At 37.6% G+C, this 21473-nt stretch overlaps 2 protein-coding genes across 2 annotated transcripts; both read right to left on the bottom strand.

The window, feature by feature from the left end:
* Positions 1 to 324: 324 nt before the first annotated feature.
* On the bottom strand, positions 325 to 857 carry LOC107425842 (probable myosin-binding protein 4). Its single transcript, XM_016035888.3, has 2 exons — positions 566 to 857; positions 325 to 446 (listed from the first exon to the last, which is right to left on the bottom strand). Exons 1-2 carry the CDS (start codon positions 855 to 857, stop codon positions 325 to 327), a joined length of 414 nt encoding a protein of 137 aa, XP_015891374.2.
* Positions 858 to 5175: 4318 nt separating this feature from the next.
* On the bottom strand, positions 5176 to 7177 carry LOC107425885 (cytochrome P450 94A1). The gene has a single exon (XM_048480187.2). It carries the CDS (start codon positions 6871 to 6873, stop codon positions 5344 to 5346), a length of 1530 nt encoding a protein of 509 aa, XP_048336144.2. The 5' UTR covers positions 6874 to 7177; the 3' UTR covers positions 5176 to 5343.
* Between the last annotated feature and the right edge of the window lie 14296 nt (positions 7178 to 21473).

Below are 21473 nucleotides of genomic sequence, written 5' to 3'. Positions count from 1 at the left end.
AAGCATATGCTCCAGAAAATCTTTATCAGTCTCAGTGATTCCAACCTGTCATTAAGTTCTGAGATTTCATTTCCGAGAGCAACTGGATTAATTTTGCTTTGATGCACACAATTTGTTTGGCGATGGGAATCAAAATGATTTTTTCCTTTGCTTGATAAACAACAACAATCATCATCCGAAGCACTTGCATCTCCTAGAGAGGTAGTGCTTCCATTACAATCATGTTAATATTCTTCAATGTGACCATTTAACAGAATCTCCTTATTTCGATGAGACCCTGTTCCGTTATGTCCATCATCTGCAATTTTCTTAGAATGATCACCATTAGGCATGTTGCAGAAAGTGCCACTGCGAGAAATTTGACAAAGCTTCTTCTCCAAGCACTGCAAATGTTGTGAGATATACAACGTAATTTTCATCTTCAGACTCTAAACATGGAGTCTTAGCTGCAAAAGTTTTGCCACAAGCTTTTATATCGGTATTATTGAGTGACAAGGAAGGCTGATATTATCTCTGCGGACCACAGTAGGAGTCTCTGCATCATTCTTGCTCTTCATATCCTAACCTCCATGAAAATTTTCCGATTTTATTTCATCTGGGAAATTCAACCTATAAAATTCTAGCTCTGCTTCCATATCTTGTATCTCTTTCTCCTTCTCAGCCAGGAGGTCATTAGCTTTCTCCAGTGCCTCAACATCGTGCTCTGCTTGCTCTTCCATCATACGTAAATATAGAAGAGCCTCCATATGAAGTGATGCTTTTTCTTCTTGCAGCCTCGTAATCATGGCCATTGCCTGGTTTGTAGCAATTTCAGAAGCATTCCTTTCTGCCTTTAGTTCCTTAAACAAAACGGCCATGCGTCTCTGTCATGCTCAACCTGTCGTTGTAACCGATCAACTATATTTTCACCTTCAATTTCAGTGACATTGCTTCCATTTACAGATTCAAGACCAGATTCCACTGACACTGACTTCCGAAGCATCTGAATTTCATTAGAGTTGGAAGAATCTATTATCTGAACTTCATCACCGTGGGCATCTCCTCCTGGACTTATATATTTTGATGATATGCTGAGGAGTTTCCAAGTGACAAAGGTTTTGATTTCTTATCAACTGCGCGAGATTCTTTCATGATAGGTTCAATAACACCAGATGATTCTTTTTCGCAGACGTCAATTATGTCAAATTTTTTTTTTTTGGCCTTTGTAACGGTGGTATCATTGACAACCCGATCAATTTTAGTAGATGGTTCTGCTGATATACTCAGTGGATTTCAAGACTTCCTTGTGCTTGTCAATAGATGCATGTTCAAGATCACTTCTGTTACGTAATCAGTTTTGTTATACATGATATGTACAGCTCTATGTGATATATATTGTTATTTTTTAATATTTATTCTACTGTTGTAGCTTAGTAGGACTCTTTAGTTTGTACACCTGTATTTAATAGTGGTTTCACGTTAATAATAAAACACTTTTCATTCTCTCTGTTTTGCCTCTGTTTTTGTTTATGAATGGCCGGGTCCCTCTTCTCCCTCTCATCCAAAACATGCTGCCTATACAAGTGTCAAAACCAGTTTTCAACAATGGCATCAACGGCTTGGCCATCCTGCTCTCAAAACTCTCCATCATATTTTTCACAAGTATTCCCTACCTGTCTCCAATAATGCTAAATTTATTTGCTCCTCATGTTTTTGCAATAAATCTCATCGTCTCCCTTTTGGTGTGTCTTCCCTTTCTAGTTCAAAACCTTTACAATTAGTCTATTCTGATGTTTGGGGCCTTCTTCTGTTCCCTCTTTTGATGGTTTTAGATTTTATGTAATTTTTGTAGACCATTTTTCTAGGTACACATGGTTATTTCCTATTATGCATAAATTTGATGTGTCTTCAGTTTTTATTAAATTTAAAGCAATTGTAGAAAAATATTTTCAATTACCATTAATTTCCTTTTATTCAGATAATGGTGGAGAATTTATTAAACTAAAATATTTTTTTGAAATCAATGGCATAAGTCACTTCTTAACCACACCATACACTCCACAACAAAATGGATATGCAGAACGTAGGCATAGGCACATTCGTGAAACTGGCATGTCCTTACTATCTCAAGCTAATATTCCTACATAATTTTGGTCATTTGCTTTTCAAACTGCCACTTATTTAATTAACAGATTAACTACACCAACATTGGGAAATAAATCACCTTTTGAAATTCTTTTTCAAAAATCACCAAATTTTATTTCCATCAAGACATTTGGGTGTCTATGTTTTCCATGGCTCAAACCCTACACAACCTCCAAACTTGACCCTGTCTCTCGTCCATGTGTATATCTTGGCCCATTGTCTAATCAAAGTGGATATAAATGTTTAGATGTCATGACAAATAAACTTTATTCTTCCCATCATGTGACCTTTGTAGAAAATGAATTTCCTTTTATGCAAAAAGTCAAGGCTAATAATTCATTCTTACCTACTCCCACTACTATTCAATCACATGTTCCCACCTCAACCTATACATTACTTCATTCTCCACGTATCCCACCAAAATTAATATCCCCTTCACCACAAAACTTTTCTCCTACCTCTTTTCCATCTTCTCTGACAGCTTTCCCTCCACCCTCACCTGCTCTGTCTCCTGGCAGTAACAAAACATGTCCTCCAACCTTATCCGTGCCTTCATTTACTCCTCTCTCAAGTGATATACGGCGAGAAGACAACACTGCTGCTCGGGAATCTCTCCTAGCTTCCCCATCTGCTACGGTCCCCTCACCTCCAACAAATACCCGCATCCATACCATGCGCACAAGGTCATTAAATCAAATATTTAAGCCAAAATTACTACCTGATTTTTATGTTGCTTCTATTTCCAACAGCAGTGAGCCGAAGACAACAAAACAGGCTTTGGATATCCCAGCTTGGAGAGATGCCATGCACAATGAATATCACGCCTTGCTTAAGAACAATACTTGGACGTTTGTTCCACCTGCCTCAACTCAAAATCTATTTGGCTGTAAGTGGGTTTTTCGCACTAAGTCTAATCCTGATGGTTCTCTTCAGCAATACAAGGCCCGTCTCGTTGCTAAAGGTTTTCATCAACGGCCGGGCATCAATTATTTCGACACTTTCAGTCCTGTTGTAAAGCCCACTACAGTACGCACTGTCATCTACCTTGCACTCTCCAATAATTGGCCAATACAGCAACTTGATGTTAATAACGCCTTCCTCAATGGCGTACTTCAAGAAGAAGTGTTCATGGTTCAACCCACTGGGTTTATTGATCCAACCAAGCCGAATCATGTTTGCCGACTAAACAAAGCTATTTATGGCCTCAAACAGGCTCCCCGTGCGTGGTATACGGGCTTCAAGGAGTTTCTCATTAAGTTTGGTTTCAAAAATTCTTATGCAGATACCTCCCTATTTATTTATAGCAAACAAGGCCTCACTCTCTATTTACTTGTTTATGTCGATGACATAATCTTGACAGGCAACAACTCCACTCTTCTTTCTGATTTTATCAAGGCCTTGTCAAACAAGTTCTCTCTCAAAGATCTTGGGTCCTTGCATTACTTTCTTGGGATTCAGGTTCTTCCAACTGCTACCGGTGTACTCTTATCCCAACAAAAATATATCACAGATCTCTTGGATAGTATGAACATGCTTGACTCCAAACCATATTCGACTCCTATGGCTGCAAACACTAGCTTATCTGTTAATGATGGCAAGCCGCTTGATTCTCCAACTGAGTACCAGAGACTTATTGGCTCCTTACAATATTTGTTGATAACAAGGCCGGACATTGCATACTGTGTTAACAAACTCTCCCAGTTTATGCACTGTCCAACTCAAGTTCATTGGGCTTCTGCTAAACGTCTCCTTCGTTATCTCAATGGCACTCAATCTCATGGCTTAGCACTTCACAAAAATTCTCCTCTGAATCTTCATGCTTTCTTCGACGCTGATTGGGCCGGTAACAAAGACGATTGCACGTCAACCACGGCCTATATCGTGTTTCTTGGCAAGAACCCGATTTCATGGTCATCAAAGAAGCAAAAGGCTGTTTCGAGATCGTCCACTGAAGCTGAGTATCGGGCAGTTGCTAACACTGCCTCTGAAATCTGCTGGATTGTCTCTCTTCTTCATGAACTTGGTGTCAAATCCAGCATTGTTCCCACAATCTATTAACATCTGCTAAAAATAATTTCAAACGGGAGTTAGCAACATAAAAGAAAATAAATAAATCACCTGCAATGCATGCAAATGGCAGACAATCTCAGAGAGAGCTTATACTTCTCTGAAGAGGTTGTTGCGAAATTATTTGAGGCAAGGCACAAGAGTTGAGTTTCTGATTGACTTGTTGCCAATTAAGTTCACCATCATAATCATCAAAAGAAACATGAGACGCCAAATATTTCACATCATAAGCCTTGCTAATATTGTACGGCAAGGTCAGATCAGAAAGGAAAGGCCCGGGAGTATATGAACAATTTGTAGGTTTTTCTGTACTGGAATTGCTGGAGGATTCTTTGGCCATATTTTCTGACGCACACTCATCCATAAAATCTTCCACAGGCTCTCTACTTTCCCGATCATTACTTCTACCATTGTCATCGTCAGACCATGGAACCTCAGTTTCAGAACCAGAATTGATCTTCAAATCTTTGTACCCTACATCAGACATAGGATCAAGACCACTTTTTCCAAGTCTACGAGTGGTTACTGAGCCAGAAATTTTATTCCTTATCTTCAGTGAATATCTCTGCTTTATTAGTTCGAGCATATATTAATACTTTGTAAATTTTAACAGTTCAACAAATTAAAGGGGAATTATAGGTTCAGGATGAGTTGATTTGTCGATTGGGAAAGTGACATTCGGTCAAATTATCACAACAAATTCGGTCAACTTAGACCAATATATATATATATATATATTCCCGTGATTTATTGGACAGTAGTATTTTTTTTTTTTTTTTTTTTTAATGGCGCTCTCTCCCTATTGGTACAATGCTATGAATTATGAATGAAGTAGAGAGGACAATAATCATGTTCATTCACTTGGATCTTTACTCGTATTTTTTGTAACATTGAAAATTAAAGTCACATACAAGTTACAACAAAGTTACAACACATATCTCTTCTCCCCCTCCTCCCCCCCCCAAAAAAAAAAAACATATATATATATATATATATCTAACAACATATATAATATATCCTACTTAAAACAAAACCTCAAAAAATTATCTTAAATTCCAACGCCTAACCAAATAAACAAAACATAATATTAACTTTAACAGCCAAAGATACTCTCCTTTCAACCTTCTTGCCACAAACTTGTTCTTCTTTGCATTACTCTGTTCCACCCCTTTCCACAAACGTCACCGGAAACCCACCTTTCATTTTGGAAGTCAAGTGAGAAATGAACACTGGCTCAGTCCCTTCCGCCATCGCCGGCACGACCCGGAACCGGCGCAGAACCCCGGCTACCACCCTTTTCATCTGCAAGAATGCCATTTCTTTTCCCAAACATATCCTTGGCCCTGCCTGGAACACAGGGTAACTGTAGGAGTCCCTCATCACTAAGCTCCACTTCTTACTCTCCTCGTTCCATTCCAGCCACCGTTCGGGTCTGTACTCCGCCCAATCTTTTCCCCATATATTCTCCATCCTCCCCATTGCGTACGGATGGTACGTCACCTTGTCTCCCTTCTTCACCACCGTTCCATCTGGCAATACGTCATCCCCCACCGCCTCTTTAGTATCCGCAGGAACCGGAGGATAGAGCCGCATGCTCTCGCACAATGCGGCCTGAGTGTATACCATTTCTTTCACTTCGCTGTAAACTGAAGTCTCTGACTGGTCGTTGATTTCTTTCAGAATTTGCTTCTCTACATGTGGATTGACAGCCACGAGCCAGAAAAACCACGTGAGAGCCGCCGAGGTTGTGTCCTTCCCTGCCAGTATGAAGCTGATGACTATGTCCATGACGAATTTCTCGTCGGAAAGGCCAGAGCTCAAGAACCGAGACAGCAGATCGACGGAATCGACAGAGCTTTTCTCGGCGAGTTCCTTTTTCTTTTCTCGGACAATGTGGGTGGCGAAATCTCGGACTTCCGAAATCGATTGAGCAAGCTGCTTTTCCGATCCGATGCCGAAAATCTTCTTGATTTTCCAAACCCATGGGACGAAGGATGAACTCCTTTGGCTGCTAATCGAAACGGCATCGTCGAAAGCCAGAGCGAATTTCGCATCCGGAAGAGATGGTGATAAGTAAGCGGGGTCGAATCCGAAAGCGAGCTTGCAAATGTTATCGAAAGCGAACCGCTGTAGTATGTCTTGGAAATCGAGGACGGAATTATCAGACGCGGCTTCCGAAAGAATCGGAAGCAGACGATCGGAGAGCTCGGTTTCCACAACCGTCTCGACGAATTTCCGGAGCGATTTCGTGTTGAATTCGTGGCTGGCGACCTGTCTCTGAAACTTCCAGTTGTCGCCGTCGGCGTTGAAGATGCCTTCGCCGAGGAAGTCGGTTAGGGGAATTCTAAAGGAATCGCCCTTTTGGTAGATGGAGAAGTTGGTCTTGAGAATATGCTGGACCACGGAGGGGTTGGCCGTTATGATCCGGCGGGCGCCGAATAATAGGCGGAAGACGAAGGTGGCGGCCGGAGAGATCTGGAGAACCTCGGTGGTGTATTGGTTGCGGCGGTGCTGGTTGGGTGAGATGGAGAAGTAATGACCGACTAATGGGTATGACTTTGGGAGCTGTTGTTTGGTTGAATCGGGAGATGACTTGTTCTTTTTCTTGGTGAAGACGAAGAGGAAGAGCAATGGAAGAATGAAAAGGAATGAGGATACTAAAAGTTGAGGAGGCATATTCATGGTAATCACTGGAAGGCAGGTTGGGATTGCTTTAATTTGGTCTCTGTGTGTGTCCGTACGTCTTGGTTGGAAATTAGAAGTGGATATGGGTTGGAGGTGACTTTGGTAAAAGGCAGGTATTTATAAGTCTGAAGATTAATAATGGTCTGCGTTTTGTGCGATGTTTCTAAATAAAAATAAGCTATAATGAAGTTTCTTTTTCTTTTCTTTTTTTGCTTAAAAGAAAGTTTTTATAAGCAAAAGAACCCACAAAAAACGGATAAGCGCAGCGAAGTGGCTACCGGCCACATTCCTCCTGGGTTACAAAGGCAGAAAAACTGCTAGGGAGGGAGCTTTGAGACAAAATATCAGTAATGTTATGCTTTATACACCAGCTACAGACATAATCAGCTAGGTCATTTTCCTCCTAGGGATACAGACTAAATGAACTTCCCGAAACTCTTTCTTTAAACATTAAATGTCAAAAATGATTCCTGCCGTTGTCCAGTGGTGTGACTTAGAATCGGGATTGGTTAAGCCTTGAATGATGTTCCTTGCATCTGATTTGCACCAAATTTTATTCCAGCCTTCTTCTTTTGCTAATATTAATCCCTGTAGCACTCTAAAAGCTTCAGCCACTTCTGGAATACCTGATTGACAATTGACTGCCTTGATTTTTAATAATTTGCCCTGCTGGTCTCTTGCTATAACTGCAGTCATGCTTGACCCGTCCCTTATTGCTGCATCTGTATTGATTTTGATACACTGTAAGGGTGGTTTCCTCCTTGTTTGCCTGCTGTGGATTATTCTGTGGTTGCCTGAACAACAATTGGCTGCAAGTTTCACTTCTTGAAATATGAGTTTCAGCCTTAACATAAAATCATTCAGACAAAAAACTTTGTTTTCAAAAAGAACATGATTCCTTAATTTCCAAATTTGTTCCAGAATGAGGGAAGCATATAGGAAAGAAATCTTCATGATCAGTTGCATGGACTGGAAGTACTCCGGTCGGATTGACTAAAACCAGTAATTTCTCTTCTAGGGAACGGTTTTCAAGCATATCCCACTTAATGCTCTATTGAGTGGCAAACCAGATTGGCTTAGAAACCTGGCAGTGAAAGAACAAATGGTTGTTTGTTTCTTGGCATCCACAGCCATGCACATAATATTGGCTCTCAACCACAATATTCCTGCAGTGAAAGAACAGCAGCAAACATCTAGAATGATTTATAAGTGCCTCAACTCGTACAGCAGATGGACAGGCCAAAAAGTAAATCTATCGAAGTCAGGCTGCTTCTTTTCAAAAAATGTGCCAGGAAAAACCAAGACCTATATAAAGAAAATTTTTGGAATTAATAAGTTGGTGAAGAATCAAAATATCTTGGCAACCCTTTGTTCATGGATAGAAACCATTCACAGGCTTTTGAGGACCTCAAGAAGAAGGTTGAAGCCAAACTCCAAGGTTAGAAGGCAAAATTACTATCTCAAGCTGACAAGCATACTTTGATGAAATATGTAGTCACTGCTATCCTTATCTATGCTATGTCCACGTATCATCTTCTTGCCACCTGGTGTCATGATATTGAGAAAATGGCAAGCAACTGTATTTGGAACAACCAAGACAGAGGTAATAGCTTTTTTCCAATCTCTTGGTCTCGAATTTGTAGGCCTAAAGCTACTGGAGGTCTTGGTATTAGAAGACTCAAAGACATGAATCAAGCCCTGCTCAGTAAATTGGGATGGAATCTGGCTACTAACACTAGTAAGGTGTGGATTTACTCTGCAAAAGAGTAGAATATCATCAGCAAACATCAAATGTGTAATCGCCGAGCTTGATCTACCCGGTTTGATGCCGTGGATTCTTCCTTCCTTTTCTAACTTTAATATCATTCTAGATAAAAGTTCTGAATAGATAACGAAGAGGAAAGGAAAGAGGGGATCTCCTTATCTAAGCCCTCTTTTCATTTCTATTTTGCTAAAAACGCTTCCATTTAACAACAACTCCACTTAATCCGTTGAAACAAAACCCAAACTTCGATAAGATGGTAGTTAAAAAACCCTAATCCACACGATTATAAGCTTTCACCATATCGATCTTAAAGCCGACAAGCTTGTTACCCTTCTTTTTCTTGTTCATCCAATGCAAAACTTCATTTACTAGAATAGAATATTCTCCAATTCATCTTCTAGGCATAAAAGCAGTCTGCATAGTAGATATAATTTTGTCGAGTACAGGGCATATCCGATCAGCAAGAAGCTTAGAGAATACCTTATAAACTGTATTACAGAGACTTATGGGTCTAAGATGATTAAAGGTAGACACTTACTGGATTTTAGGGACTAACACAATGAAGGTTTTGTTGACATCGAGCAGGAATAAAGCGGAGCGAAAGGTATTTTGGATCATCTCTATTACATTAGGTCCCAACGTACTCCAGAAATTTTGGAAGAAAAGAGCAGGCATCTCATCAGGCCTGGGAGCTTTGATGGGATGCATACTCTTAACTATGCTCCAGATTTCTCCTGCTATAGGGGGGGCATCAATTCTGGCGTTATCTTCATCCGTTATACCACCATTTATAAAAGCATCTAGACAATCACAAAAGTCCACCAGCTCCTTTTTGTATAATTCTGTGAATTTCTCTGTTAGATAGTTCCCAATTTCCACATGAGACTCCACCCAATTTCCTGCATCATCTTTTAAAGCTACTATGATGTTCTTCCTTCTTTTGTCTCCTGCTTGAAGCCAAACTTCTCTCGATTTTTGTCGCCACACCAACTCCACTCGCAGCCTCCATTCATCTAGATCAGCTTGGACTTTCTGCAGTGATCTTATATTCTCTTCGAAAGGCGGAGGACTATAAATACAGGCGAGATTATCTTCAAGGTCCTTAATTTTTGAATAGCAAAAACCAAAGTTTTCCTTGTTCCATCTCATGAAGGCTCTGGATGTAAAGGAAATTTTGGCACATAAAGGAATCCTGTTTCTATCTGAAGGTCTGCTGCTCCAAGCTTCTTTCACTACTTTTTCACAGGAGGGTCTCTTATCCAAGCCTCCAGGAACCGAAATGATCTATGAACGAAAGGATGATCCTAGATTAAGGATAACTGGATTGGAAGGTGATCGGAACCTGGTGGTGAAAGGTGCAAAACCCCTGCCTGGTTGAAGATAACCCGCCACTCTAAACTTGCTAATACCCTGTCAATACATTCCCTAATGTTGGCCTTTCCCCATCTTCGATTACACCAAGTGAACATATTCCCGCTAAAACCCATATCAAAAGCACCCATGTCTGAGAAGAAATTTCTCAAAAAATAATTTGATTTACTGCTGACTTTCTTTCCCCATGCTTTCTCTTCTTGGCACGTGACGTCATTAAGATCACCCATACAAACCCAAATGTCACTTCCTATCTTTATTGCTGCCATTAATTCTAACCAAAATCCTTTCCTTAGCGACCTCTCAGCAGGACAATAGCAGAACCAACCATTACCTATAGTTCCATTGCTTAAAGGATAGGAAACCCCTATGATCCATTTCGATTTGTAAAAAACACTCCAATTTAAATTATTTTTCCATAAGAAAGCTAGTCCCCTTGCACTTTAAACTGCTTCCACTACAACTGAGTTATCGAAAGGTAAGTTCCATATAATTGTAGACATCCTAGCATCGTCAACTTTTGTTTCAATGAGAAACAAACCCTCCGGGGAAGATTTTCAAACGAGGCTTTTTAGACCTCGCACTGCCGTGACTCTTCCAAATCCACGGCAATTCTAGGAGATAATATTCATGACGATGAGGGGGGCTTGATGAGGCCCACCTCCTTGGCCATTGGACTGAACAGAAGAGTAGTTCCTTCTTCATTTTCCAACCTCCTACGAAAAATTTCCAGGCTTTTTGACCCTCGAGCTAGATCTTTCAGTTTGAGTCTAGACAAACCTGATTTCAGGCACAGGATTGGAACGGCTAGCAGTAGGCAATTTATTAAAAGGGGAATTTGGCTTAATACCCTTATTTGAAACGTGTTAATGAAATCTACCTACCTTGATTGAATTTTTTTTGTTTTACCTTTCATTTTCATATATTTCCAAATTACCCTTTTCAAATATCAAAAAGGAAAAATCAAGCCCTAAACGAAGCATGACGAAGAAGGAAAGGAAGAAAAAGTGAGAAAGAATGGAAAAACGGCTTGGGATGACTAAAGAGTTCTTCATGAGGAGGGATGGAAGTCAATAATCATGGTTTAGATGGTTTCTTCCTTATCAAATCTAAGATGAAAGTGCAAAGGATTAAAGCGTGGAACTGAAAGCCTATTTAGGAATTTGCAGGTGATGTATGCTTTGTCGCTGGACAAGTCAAATTTGGCTGTTTCAAAATATTAGGCTGAGTGCATGGATGCTAAAGGATTAGCAAAACCAAACCATCAAACTCCAGAGGTAAGTTGCTGTGAAATATGTTTATATAACTTATATTCTTAATTTTATTTTATTTTTCTAAAAATAATTAATTTCACATCAAGATTCAACGTTTTGGAACTTCTAAATTACTCCTTCATTCATAGTTTGTCACAATTAGACAAAAGATAATAGTAGTATCTGGTTTTTGCTTGAATTATTCACTTCCTTATTTGGTAGGCCGATAATTCCTAAGGAAAATACTTTATAAAGGAATATGACTTTGTAAATTGTAATGACTTTTTTTTTTTTTGGAAGCTATTTGAGACATGTTGAGAGAAGTATTTTTAATTCAAACTTGTCCCAAAAAAAAAAAAAAAAGAAAAAAAAAGAAATCCAAGTTTCATTATCCTAGATTTTTTAAATTTTTGTTCCTTCTTATATTTTCCATGCACCAAATACTAAAGAATTTTCAAAATCAATTTCTGGAAAATGATTCCTCATTGAAATAATGTAATAAACATTTTAGTGTGTTATTCATACAAGGAAAACATTTTCCTTAAGATTTCTTATTAGACTACTAAAAAAAAAAATTCTAATGGAGTGAATTATTGATCATTCTTGTGTTGTAAATTAAAGTGCTTAGAGTTTGGATGTTTATCTCTAGGCAATATATCTTTTATTTGCATTTCTTATGGATTATTTGAATAGACTGGTTTCAACCATTTGAAGGTTTCTAAATTGGAAATGGAAAGTTAAAAGGACATTTCTTTGTCCTTGACCCATAATTTCTATGGCTCTAAAAGTTTCTTAACTAGATCATGGAAGACAGCAAAATGTTAATGTGGACCATGTTGTGATTATATACCTTAAATTAATAATAAATAAAAAGTTACAATGCTGATAATGATTTATATTAAGTTTTACACAACTTTCTAGACAAAATGCTTGCTAGTTTGTTTTCAGAATTTATAATGATAAAAACTCGGGCTTGAGGTTTGTTTATTTTCCATAAATGTTTGGCATGTTCATCTTATAGTTCATACAACAAAGAAAAGTATAAAAACATTACCATCAATGGGTCCTAATATGTTGCTGGATGTTACCTTGAGGAAAGATGCCCAGCTTCAAATATTATGCAAACTTAATGAACCTAAAATATCCTAGCCCTGAGAGGATTTAGTCTCTCAAACAATAATTTAAAGTTAAATATAAATTCTCTATTATTGTAATACAAGAATTAAAACAATCTTTGGTCGTTTTCTTCTATACATGGAAACTAAATTTACAACCAATGGAGTACCCAAAAAAAAAAATGATAATGAATGTAAATGACCATAAATATTCTTGCTCCCTATCTATTTGAGAAGAATTTAACAAGAAAAACTTGCATGTGTTTGAAGTCGTGAACTGCCTCTGATAGTTATTGAAAACTAAACAAACAATTTATGTTGGTGTTGCTTGTCTTGGGACAATTTTGTTTGGTTACCATCTCGAATACGACTTACTCTAGCAATAAGATAGCATGCTTGTTTTGCTTTGAGCTTTTTTAATTTAATTTCAATATTAAAGTAAGAGGCAGTACTGCATAATATTTATTACAGGATACATGATATAATTACAAATCTCAAGTCCTTGTTACTTTTTTCTTCAAACACAACCTTCCAAGCCTTTTAATATAAACTTATTCCCTGCATGAGGTTTACCATAGTGTTCTTGTTTATTTGCTGTAGGGTTGTCAACGTCTCTCTTGAGTACCCTTTCAAGGATCTTGGGATTGCTGAAAACATTATATTACAAGGCTTGAGCAATAATTCTTACCTTTGTTTTTTGTATTTTTTCTTTCCCTTTTTCTAGCTGTTTTGTTTTTTTAATCACAATTTTCTTTTTTTTGTTAGAAGTTAGAACAGCTTATATATCATATTAAATGAAGTAAAGTGCAAGAAACATTTATCATTTTACATTTCTAGTTGAAATTCAAGATATATCTATTCTAATTCTGATATACTTTTCTTCCATTTGATGTTCTTACCTACCGGAAGGATCATAATGATAACTAGTGTACCTACTGAAAGTGGCAAACTGAACTATGGAGTGAGTGACTTCAAGGAAAAATGTTGTAGAAGATCCTCATGGACCACCAGCATGACTTTTAGCATATGCATACAGAAAGAAATTTCATGATATGCTAAGGATCTTAGTAGTAAAAACAGTTTACATGTACTAAATCTTACTAGCTGGGGGTATGTTATAGCTTAAATCTTAAGCTGGATGTATATTTAGTTTATCCACTTAATCATGCTATATAACAACTATGCAATGTTCTATACATGTTATTAGTAGTCCTATTGGTGATGATGTGCTTTTATATTTTGCTTATGCTATCTTAGTAGTCCGTTAGAAAAAATATTAACATAGATGCATTGAAGAAATGTATTAGTACAATACAATGGTCTCATATATATTATGAAATAATTGCAATAACAATTATGGATAGGATTGCCTAAAGGTGATATATAAACCTATTCTTTCATCTTGTATTTTAATTGGTAAAAAAGTAAATTTATGCCCCTATTTTTTATTTCTTTCATGCACAGACTGTAACACCCCGTCCCAAATCGCACCGGAATCCGTGCACGTTGACCGAGGTTGACCATTGACCATTGATCGAAGGGGGTTAAAAGTTGACTTTTTGACTCGGTGAGAATTTTGAGTTGACTAGGGTACCATGGCGAAGTGCACGATGCCACGAGTTCGTAGACTGGTAGCACGTCGAAAACGGAGCTACGGTTTGAAAGTTATGGACGAAACAAGTTGCGGTCCAAACTGTCCAAGGGGTGCCGGAGTTGACTTTTTGTTTATGGGGAATTGAGCTTTGACTCATGCATGGTTGTGAAGTGCTCGTCGATACGAGTTCACAGACTAGCGGCACGCTCAAAACGGACATCCGGTTAAAAAGTTATGGACGTTTGAAGTTTACCGGATACCGTATTATTTTAATGTTTTTGGGTCGGTGAACAGTGAAATGCCACGTGTCAGCTTCTGATTGGTCCACGTGGCATGAACAGTGTCATGCAGGGTTTTTATTTGTTAAAACACTCGGGGAAGAGAGAGAAGAGAGAGAAAGAGAGAGAGGAGAGAGAAAGAGAGAGGAGAGAGAGAGAGAGAGTCACCGGCCGCCGGCCATTTTCACGTTTTCCGGCCTAGTTACTGTACACGCGCCGGCCAGCCAGATTACCCACCTCATTTCCGGCAAAACCTCCAAATTTCACGGCGAACGGCCGCCGGACGCGCCCGGATCGGACGTCCGAAGTTTGGCGGCGATTTTTCCCCTCCACCGCCGGCCACCGCGAATCGGCACTATTCCGGCCGATATACAGTACACGCGCCATACACCCATCATCCTCTCCTCAAGTCCGGCCTACCCACCAAAAATCACGGCCATCGGACCACCGACGCGCCGGGATCGGAGCGTTTTCCGGCGAGGGGTCGAAAAGCTTCAAACGGTGATTTCTCCGCCGTCCGACCTCCGTTTTGCTCACCGTCGGTCCCGTTGGATTGCTCTCCTCACGATCTACAAATCTGCAAAATTTCACAGCAAACGGCCACCGTCGGAAATTACTGTTCCGGCGACGGTTGTCGGTGACGTGGCGGCCCGCCGGAAATTACTGTTCCGGCGAGTACCCGAAAATTTCAGCCAGCTCCAGTCCGCAGTGTTCGACCTCCTGAACCCAAATCCGACTTCCGTTTCCACCAATTCGCGACGGTTTGGGAGAATTGCGGAGCCGAAACCCGAAAAGCTTCCCGACGAAATTCAAACCCCGTCGGGTACGATCATCGAAAATTAAGACCGGATCTGTGATTAGCATCACTCGAGCTTCGATTCGGTATATAACTCGTAAATTCTAGATATCGTTTGTGTTTTGACCCCCCGGGTACCGGGTATTATTTACCCGAATAAAATATTAATTTATTTGACTGTCTGTGAATTTTGTTCTAGGAGCACCGGTGAGTCGTAGAATTGATCCCGTAGTGGATCATGGGTTAATTGCGTGCTCCAGGTGAGTGACCCACCTTCAAATTAATTTTGGGAAATTTAATTGATGAATATATTATGTGTGAATTAAATATTTGGAATTTAATTTCTATGTGCCAAATATTTATTGGATTTATTGTAGAATTATTTATGAATTTATTGGATTTAAGAAAATGTGAATTCTACAAATTTATGCCGTGTGGAATTATTTTATGGTTTTGAGGATTTTGAAATTGGTGTGGTTTTAATGGTAAATTGGGCACGATTTGATTTTCAAATATTTCAAGGAAAATATTTGGTTATGTTGGTGATTTCAATTTTTATGAAATATGCCCATAAAATATTATGGGATTTGATTATGATATTTCGAGAAATTATTTATGCTTGAAAAAAAAAATGTGGATATTTGAATTGATGGATTTGGGAGTTGGTGGATTTGAAAATCATGGAATTTATGGTATAGATTATAAGGAAATTGTGGAGAATTTCCCGGTTCAAGCGGATGGATTATGCCCGCTATGCTTATGAAAAATGTGAAAATTGTTTTATGATTTAAATTTATGGATTTTATAATTTTTAGATGCACCGTGCACGTACTGGTGTTCTGATTATGTGATATGGTATATGTGATATGGATATTGTGCACACGGTTGTGATTAGCGCGCAGGTGGGTGTGAGTAGCGCGCGGTTGATATTATGAGGGTGTCCTGTGGATGCCATCGGAGAGGGTAGGCCACCCCCCATTGGCCGGGACACCAGGTTAGCAGCGGCGCAGTGGGACGCCACGCGACCGTATGCCGGTTTCTTTCTATAACCTCCTGTCTGGCGGTACCTTGGGACGCTGGGTACTGTTGGCGCCACTGGTATATAGTGGGTGCATCAAATGATTTTCAGAACTGTGTTTTAAAAATAAAATGTTAATGAAAAATATAATTGTTACCGCTTCTGGTATTTAATTGATGTCTTGGTTTTCGGGAAATATGAATAAAGGGTTTTGTGAAAATGTTTTAAAAGGGGAACCTTTCCAACTGAGAGAATTGTAAGGGTTTTGAGAGAAATTATTATTTCCAAATAATTATTATTTATACTTATTACTGTGATATTATATGGTATAGTAGTAGGGTCGCTCACTGAGATGATTAGCATCTCACACTCTTAAATTCCGTTCCTCTAGGTACCAGGTTGTCGGTGTTCACTCGGAGCGGACTTGATCTTCCTCGCTGTTTTAGTTCGTACTGTACCCTGTTCTTCTTTATTGCAGTTGTACTATTTCTTTCACTCTTGTTGTATTTATCTTGCACTGGATTACTGTATTTTTGTTTTGAAGTGCTGAAATTTGTGGAACCAGTTTGTAGTTTGTGGGAGGAATAAGGGGATATTTTTGAAGTGTGTTTTCAGTGCAGGTAAATTTGTGGTAAGTAAATCCCTTAGGGGAGGTGCTGCCGGATTTTCCGTTGGAAGGTTCGGTGGTATTTCCCTGGGATCAGGGCTGTCTAGGGTTCCGGAGGAGGAATTCTGGGCGGGTCCTGACACAGACTATATATGTATATATATTACATGCATCTGTAACAATGGGTTATAATGTTTTTTCAAAAGATAACTCATGGGCTTGGTTTATCTTAGGATTGCATTTTTCATCTTGCCATGGCAAATTAAGTTACTGTGGAGATTGGTGGCTCAAAAAAGGAGGTATAATATTAAACCAAATGTATATTTCAATGAACTTTACACAACTTTATTATCAATTAAAAATGTAAATATTTGAAATATATTTCTATTTTATTCACATTTACATACTTTTTAGTCATGATTCTTTCAAGAAAAAAGGTATATAAAAAAAGTATATATTAAATCATAATTTTAGTTCTTGGGTTGTTGCAAATACATATCGATGGCAAAATATGATGATCACATATTAGAAAATTTTAAGGTCTATTTCATTTTTCTACGTTAAGCCCACTTAAACTATCCCACTTGCAAATTTTGATGATCCAATTGGAAATTTCTCCAATAATCATCAAAAAGATTATATATTTTGGAGTTAATATTCTTTGCCTTGTGGTATTGGATAAGAGTTAGACATTAGATTCCATTTGTTGTTCAAATTAATATTCATATGTTTTGTACAAAACATTTAATATTTTTGTGGTTAGGTTGAGATACTAGTTTTGTACATTTGAAATTTGACTCCTAACAAATTCTGCAAAATGCTTGCACCTCAGTTGAAGAATATTGAAGGTCTTTTATCAACTGCAGGAAACTCTTGTGAGTGGATTATTTAAATTCTACATAGAGCAGGTAATTCACCAGAAGAATTCTGATAGTAGTTATATTTCTTGGTGATAATATACCTAAAACAAATTTGGAAAAGGAAGGTGTATTTGCTATATGATAATAATAATTCCGATACATAGCCGCATTAGCCATTCCTTACGATAGTTACTTAGTTACATGGATGACTTTCTTTGTCTGTTTTTCCTTTTATAAACAAAGAATCTGACGATAGTTGCTCTCTTTCTTTGTTTGACAGGTTCAACTTAAAGAAGCTCTCATATGAAGAAAGGAAGAACCAGTTAATTGAAGGATTGACTAAATTTGGGCTGTGGCATAAATTTTCAAAAGTACATAGCCTAAATTTTTCTCCCTAATTTTGTCTTTATTTTTGATGAAGTATGGAAGAATGTGAATTTTTTATGCTGAGGAATGTGGATTTTGTATGCTGGAAGAATTATATGTTGTGTTTTTTTGTATGCTAGAAGTATGGAGACTGAAGACTAAATTGTAGAGAATAGAAATTGAAGTTTTGGAAGAATTCTATGTTTTGTTTGGTTTTTTAATTGTATCTTCTATTTAACTTGAAGTTTTATTTTGTTTATTTGCATTACAAGGTCATATGAATGGCGACATTGACATATTCTCCATCAACTAGCTAAAGCAAAATTCTAAGTGAATTAGCTTATAATGTATATCACGTGTGCAATATCTTTGTCCCCAAAATTCATATTTATGTAGACTCACATATAATGTGCATCATAGTTTTGTTCACATATTGTTTAATATATTATGTAAATTGTTTCATATATTTAAAGTATAAATATAGTACTATATCTTGGTTGTTTACTTTTTTTTTTCAAAAAAAAAATAATTTAAAGCATTTTATCCTCTTAATGCAGCTCTCTTATGTTAACTATGATTTGGAGGAAATGGATTTTATTATGTCCATGAGAGAAAATAACTTGATGAACTTTTGCTTTATTTTTTTATATGACATTCTCTAAATTATTAACATGTAGTTTTGTATGTTATCAGTGTTTGATTTGTTTACCTAAAGAGCTTTTCTTTTATGTTGTCTAACTATATACTATAAATTTTTGTTTGGGAACATGGATACAACCTTTTTTTCTTTGGAGACATGTTTACAACCTTTCTTTATCATAGTTTTGGGAATGAGGAGTGTACTTGATTAGGCTGGTAAAATTTCTGTCTAAAAGTCTTTGCACACTTTTCAATTTATTAGAGTTGATTTTCTCTAGATTGCATCATTCATTTCATAAGCACCCTTATTTGGTAGTCACTGAAGTATATTATTCATTTAAATTTGACAGATAATGCACATGCCGTATAGAGAAACCTGGCTTTCCTTGTATCCATGCAATTGCAACATGTAAGCATCAACATATTTCTCCATATATCCTTTGCTCAGCGCATTACTCAGTTGACTCACTTCGTGACATATATTCGAAAACCATATATCCATTTGGAGATAAATGTCAGTGGCATGCTCTAGACGATGTCATAAACCAGCTTGTACTTCCAACTAAGATTGGCAAACAGTCAGGAAGACCAAGAAAGAAGAGGATTTAATCTCAAGGAGAGGAGCATCATCAATATAGATGCGGGAGGTGCAAATAGATTGGTCACAACAGCCGATCATGCTCAGCCGCCATACCTCTTGATAGCACTGACAACCAACAGCACCATTCAACTAAAGGACCATAAATCGCTCTATGCTATATTAAGACAATGAGGGCATGTTATGTGGTATGCGTGTGTTAAGCAATGTAGTAAGGAATACAATTAGTAGCTCAATCGCGTAACATGTGTTTTGGCATAATAGACGTTGGTTTTATGTGTTGTTTTGTTGGAAAAGTCATCTGTTGTATTGTGTTGATAAAATATCAATGACCCTAAACAGAGAAAACTCCAAAAGTTCAGAAAAAAGTTCTCAAATTGGCAAAAATATTTGGTTACCGTAGGTTTCATTGGTAATTACCGAAACCCTTTTGGTAATCATATTTTTTCAATTTTTTGGCCCTCACAATTTCCCTAATATGTGTTAAATGCAAAAACATGTAAAATATACATTCTTCAATGATCCTAAAGAGAAAAAATCCAAAAGTTCTGAAAAAGTTGTCAAATTGGCACAAAAAATTGATTACCATAGGGCCTTCGATAATTACCGATGAAACTTACGGTAATCAATTTATACTTGCTGGAAAAATTACCATAGCAATCATCGGTAATTATCGAAACCCCTATGGTAATCACATTCGACAACTTTTTTGGCCCCCACAAGTCCCTTAATGTGTGTTAAATGCAATAACATGCAAAATATACATTCTTCAATAATCCTAAGGAGAAAAAACCCCAAAAGTTCTGAAAAAGTTCTCAAATTGGCATAAAAATTTGATTACCGTAGGGCCTTCAGTAATTACCGATGAAACCTACGGTAATCAATTTATACTTGCTAGAAAAATTATCATAGAAATCATCAATAATTACCAAAACCCCTATGGTAATCACATTCGACAACTTTTTTGGCCCCCACAAGTCCCCTAATGTGTGTTAAATGCAAAAACATGCAAAATATACATTCTTCAATGATCCTAAGGAGAAAAAATCTCAAAAATTCTAAAAAAGTTCTCAAATTGGCATAAAAATTTGATTACCATAGGACTTTCGGTAATTACCGATGAAACCTACGATAATCGATTTATACTTGCTGGAAAAATTACCGTAGAAATCATTGATAATTACCAAAACCCCTATGGTAATCACATTCGACAACTTTTTTGGCCCCCCACAAGTCCCCTAATGTGTGTTAAATGCAACAACATGCAAAATATACATTCTTCAATGATCCTAAGGAGAAAAAATTCCAAAAGTTCTGAAAACGTTTTCAAATTGGCACGAAAATTTTATTACTGTAGGGCCTTTGGTAATTACCGATGAAACCTACGGTAATCAATATATCCTTGCTGGAAAAATTACCAAAGGTTTCATCGGTAATTATCGAAAACCCTGTGGTAATCATATTTTACCAATTTTTTGGCCCCCACAAGTCCTCTAATGTGTGTTAAATGCAAAAACATACAAAATATACATTCTTCAATGATCCTAAAGAGAAAAAACCACAAAAGTTTTGGAAAAAATTTCAAATTGGCAAAAAAATTTTATTGCCGTAAGGCCTTCGGTAATTACCGATGAAACCTTCGGTAATTTTTCCAGCAAGTATAAATTGATTACCATAGGTTTTATCGGTAATTACCGAAGGTCTTATGGTAATAAAATTTTTGTGCCAATTTGAGAACTTTTTCAGAACTTTTGGGGTTTTTTCTCTTTAGGATCATTACAGAATGTATATTTTGAATGTTTTTGCATTTAACACACATTAGGGGACTTGTGGGGGCCAAAAAATTGGCAAAATGTGATAACCATACGGATTTTGGTAATTACCAATGAAACCTACTGTAATTTTTTCAGCAACTACAAATTGATTACCATAGGTTTCATCGGTAATTACCGAAGGCCCTACAGTAATCCAGAATCAAAGGAGGTTGCTCGCCATTTAAACAGCAATTGAAGATCTACCAAAACCATCAAGTGGACCAAAATTGAAATCCAGAACCAAAGGACTAACTAGGAAGCAAACCATATTCCCAGCTATGGCTGCCAAAGCCCCAAAGAGAACATTCAATTGCTTCTCCGACCTCCTTGATGCAGATTTTTCAAAAGAAACCTTGGAGAGCAACATAAAAAACTTCAAAACACCCACAAATCCTAGTAGAATCGGAACAAAATCGCCATTTGCTAAAGACCCAGATTCTTCCGATCCACCATTCAAGTATTTCTGAAGCAATAAAGAAAAAATAACCACAAGCGAGAAGGTAAAAGCATTCCAATACTTGTA

This window comes from Ziziphus jujuba, chromosome 9, assembly GCF_031755915.1.
Source record: "Ziziphus jujuba cultivar Dongzao chromosome 9, ASM3175591v1".
Classification (NCBI taxonomy): Eukaryota; Viridiplantae; Streptophyta; class Magnoliopsida; order Rosales; family Rhamnaceae; genus Ziziphus; species Ziziphus jujuba.
Note: the sequence above shows the minus strand (reverse complement) of the source record. Positions and strands in the feature narration are given on the sequence as shown.

Bases quoted from the DNA above. Each gene is read 5' to 3' on its own strand.
- LOC107425842 (XM_016035888.3), bottom strand. From the start codon at position 857: ATGGCCGTTTTGTTTAAGGAACTAAAGGCAGAAAGGAATGCTTCTGAA. The intron at 447-565 runs GTTAGGATATGA...AAACTTTTGCAG, and splicing joins ATCGGAAAATTTTCATGGAG to CTAAGACTCCATGTTTAGAG.
- LOC107425885 (XM_048480187.2), bottom strand. From the start codon at position 6,873: ATGAATATGCCTCCTCAACTTTTAGTATCCTCATTCCTTTTCATTCTT.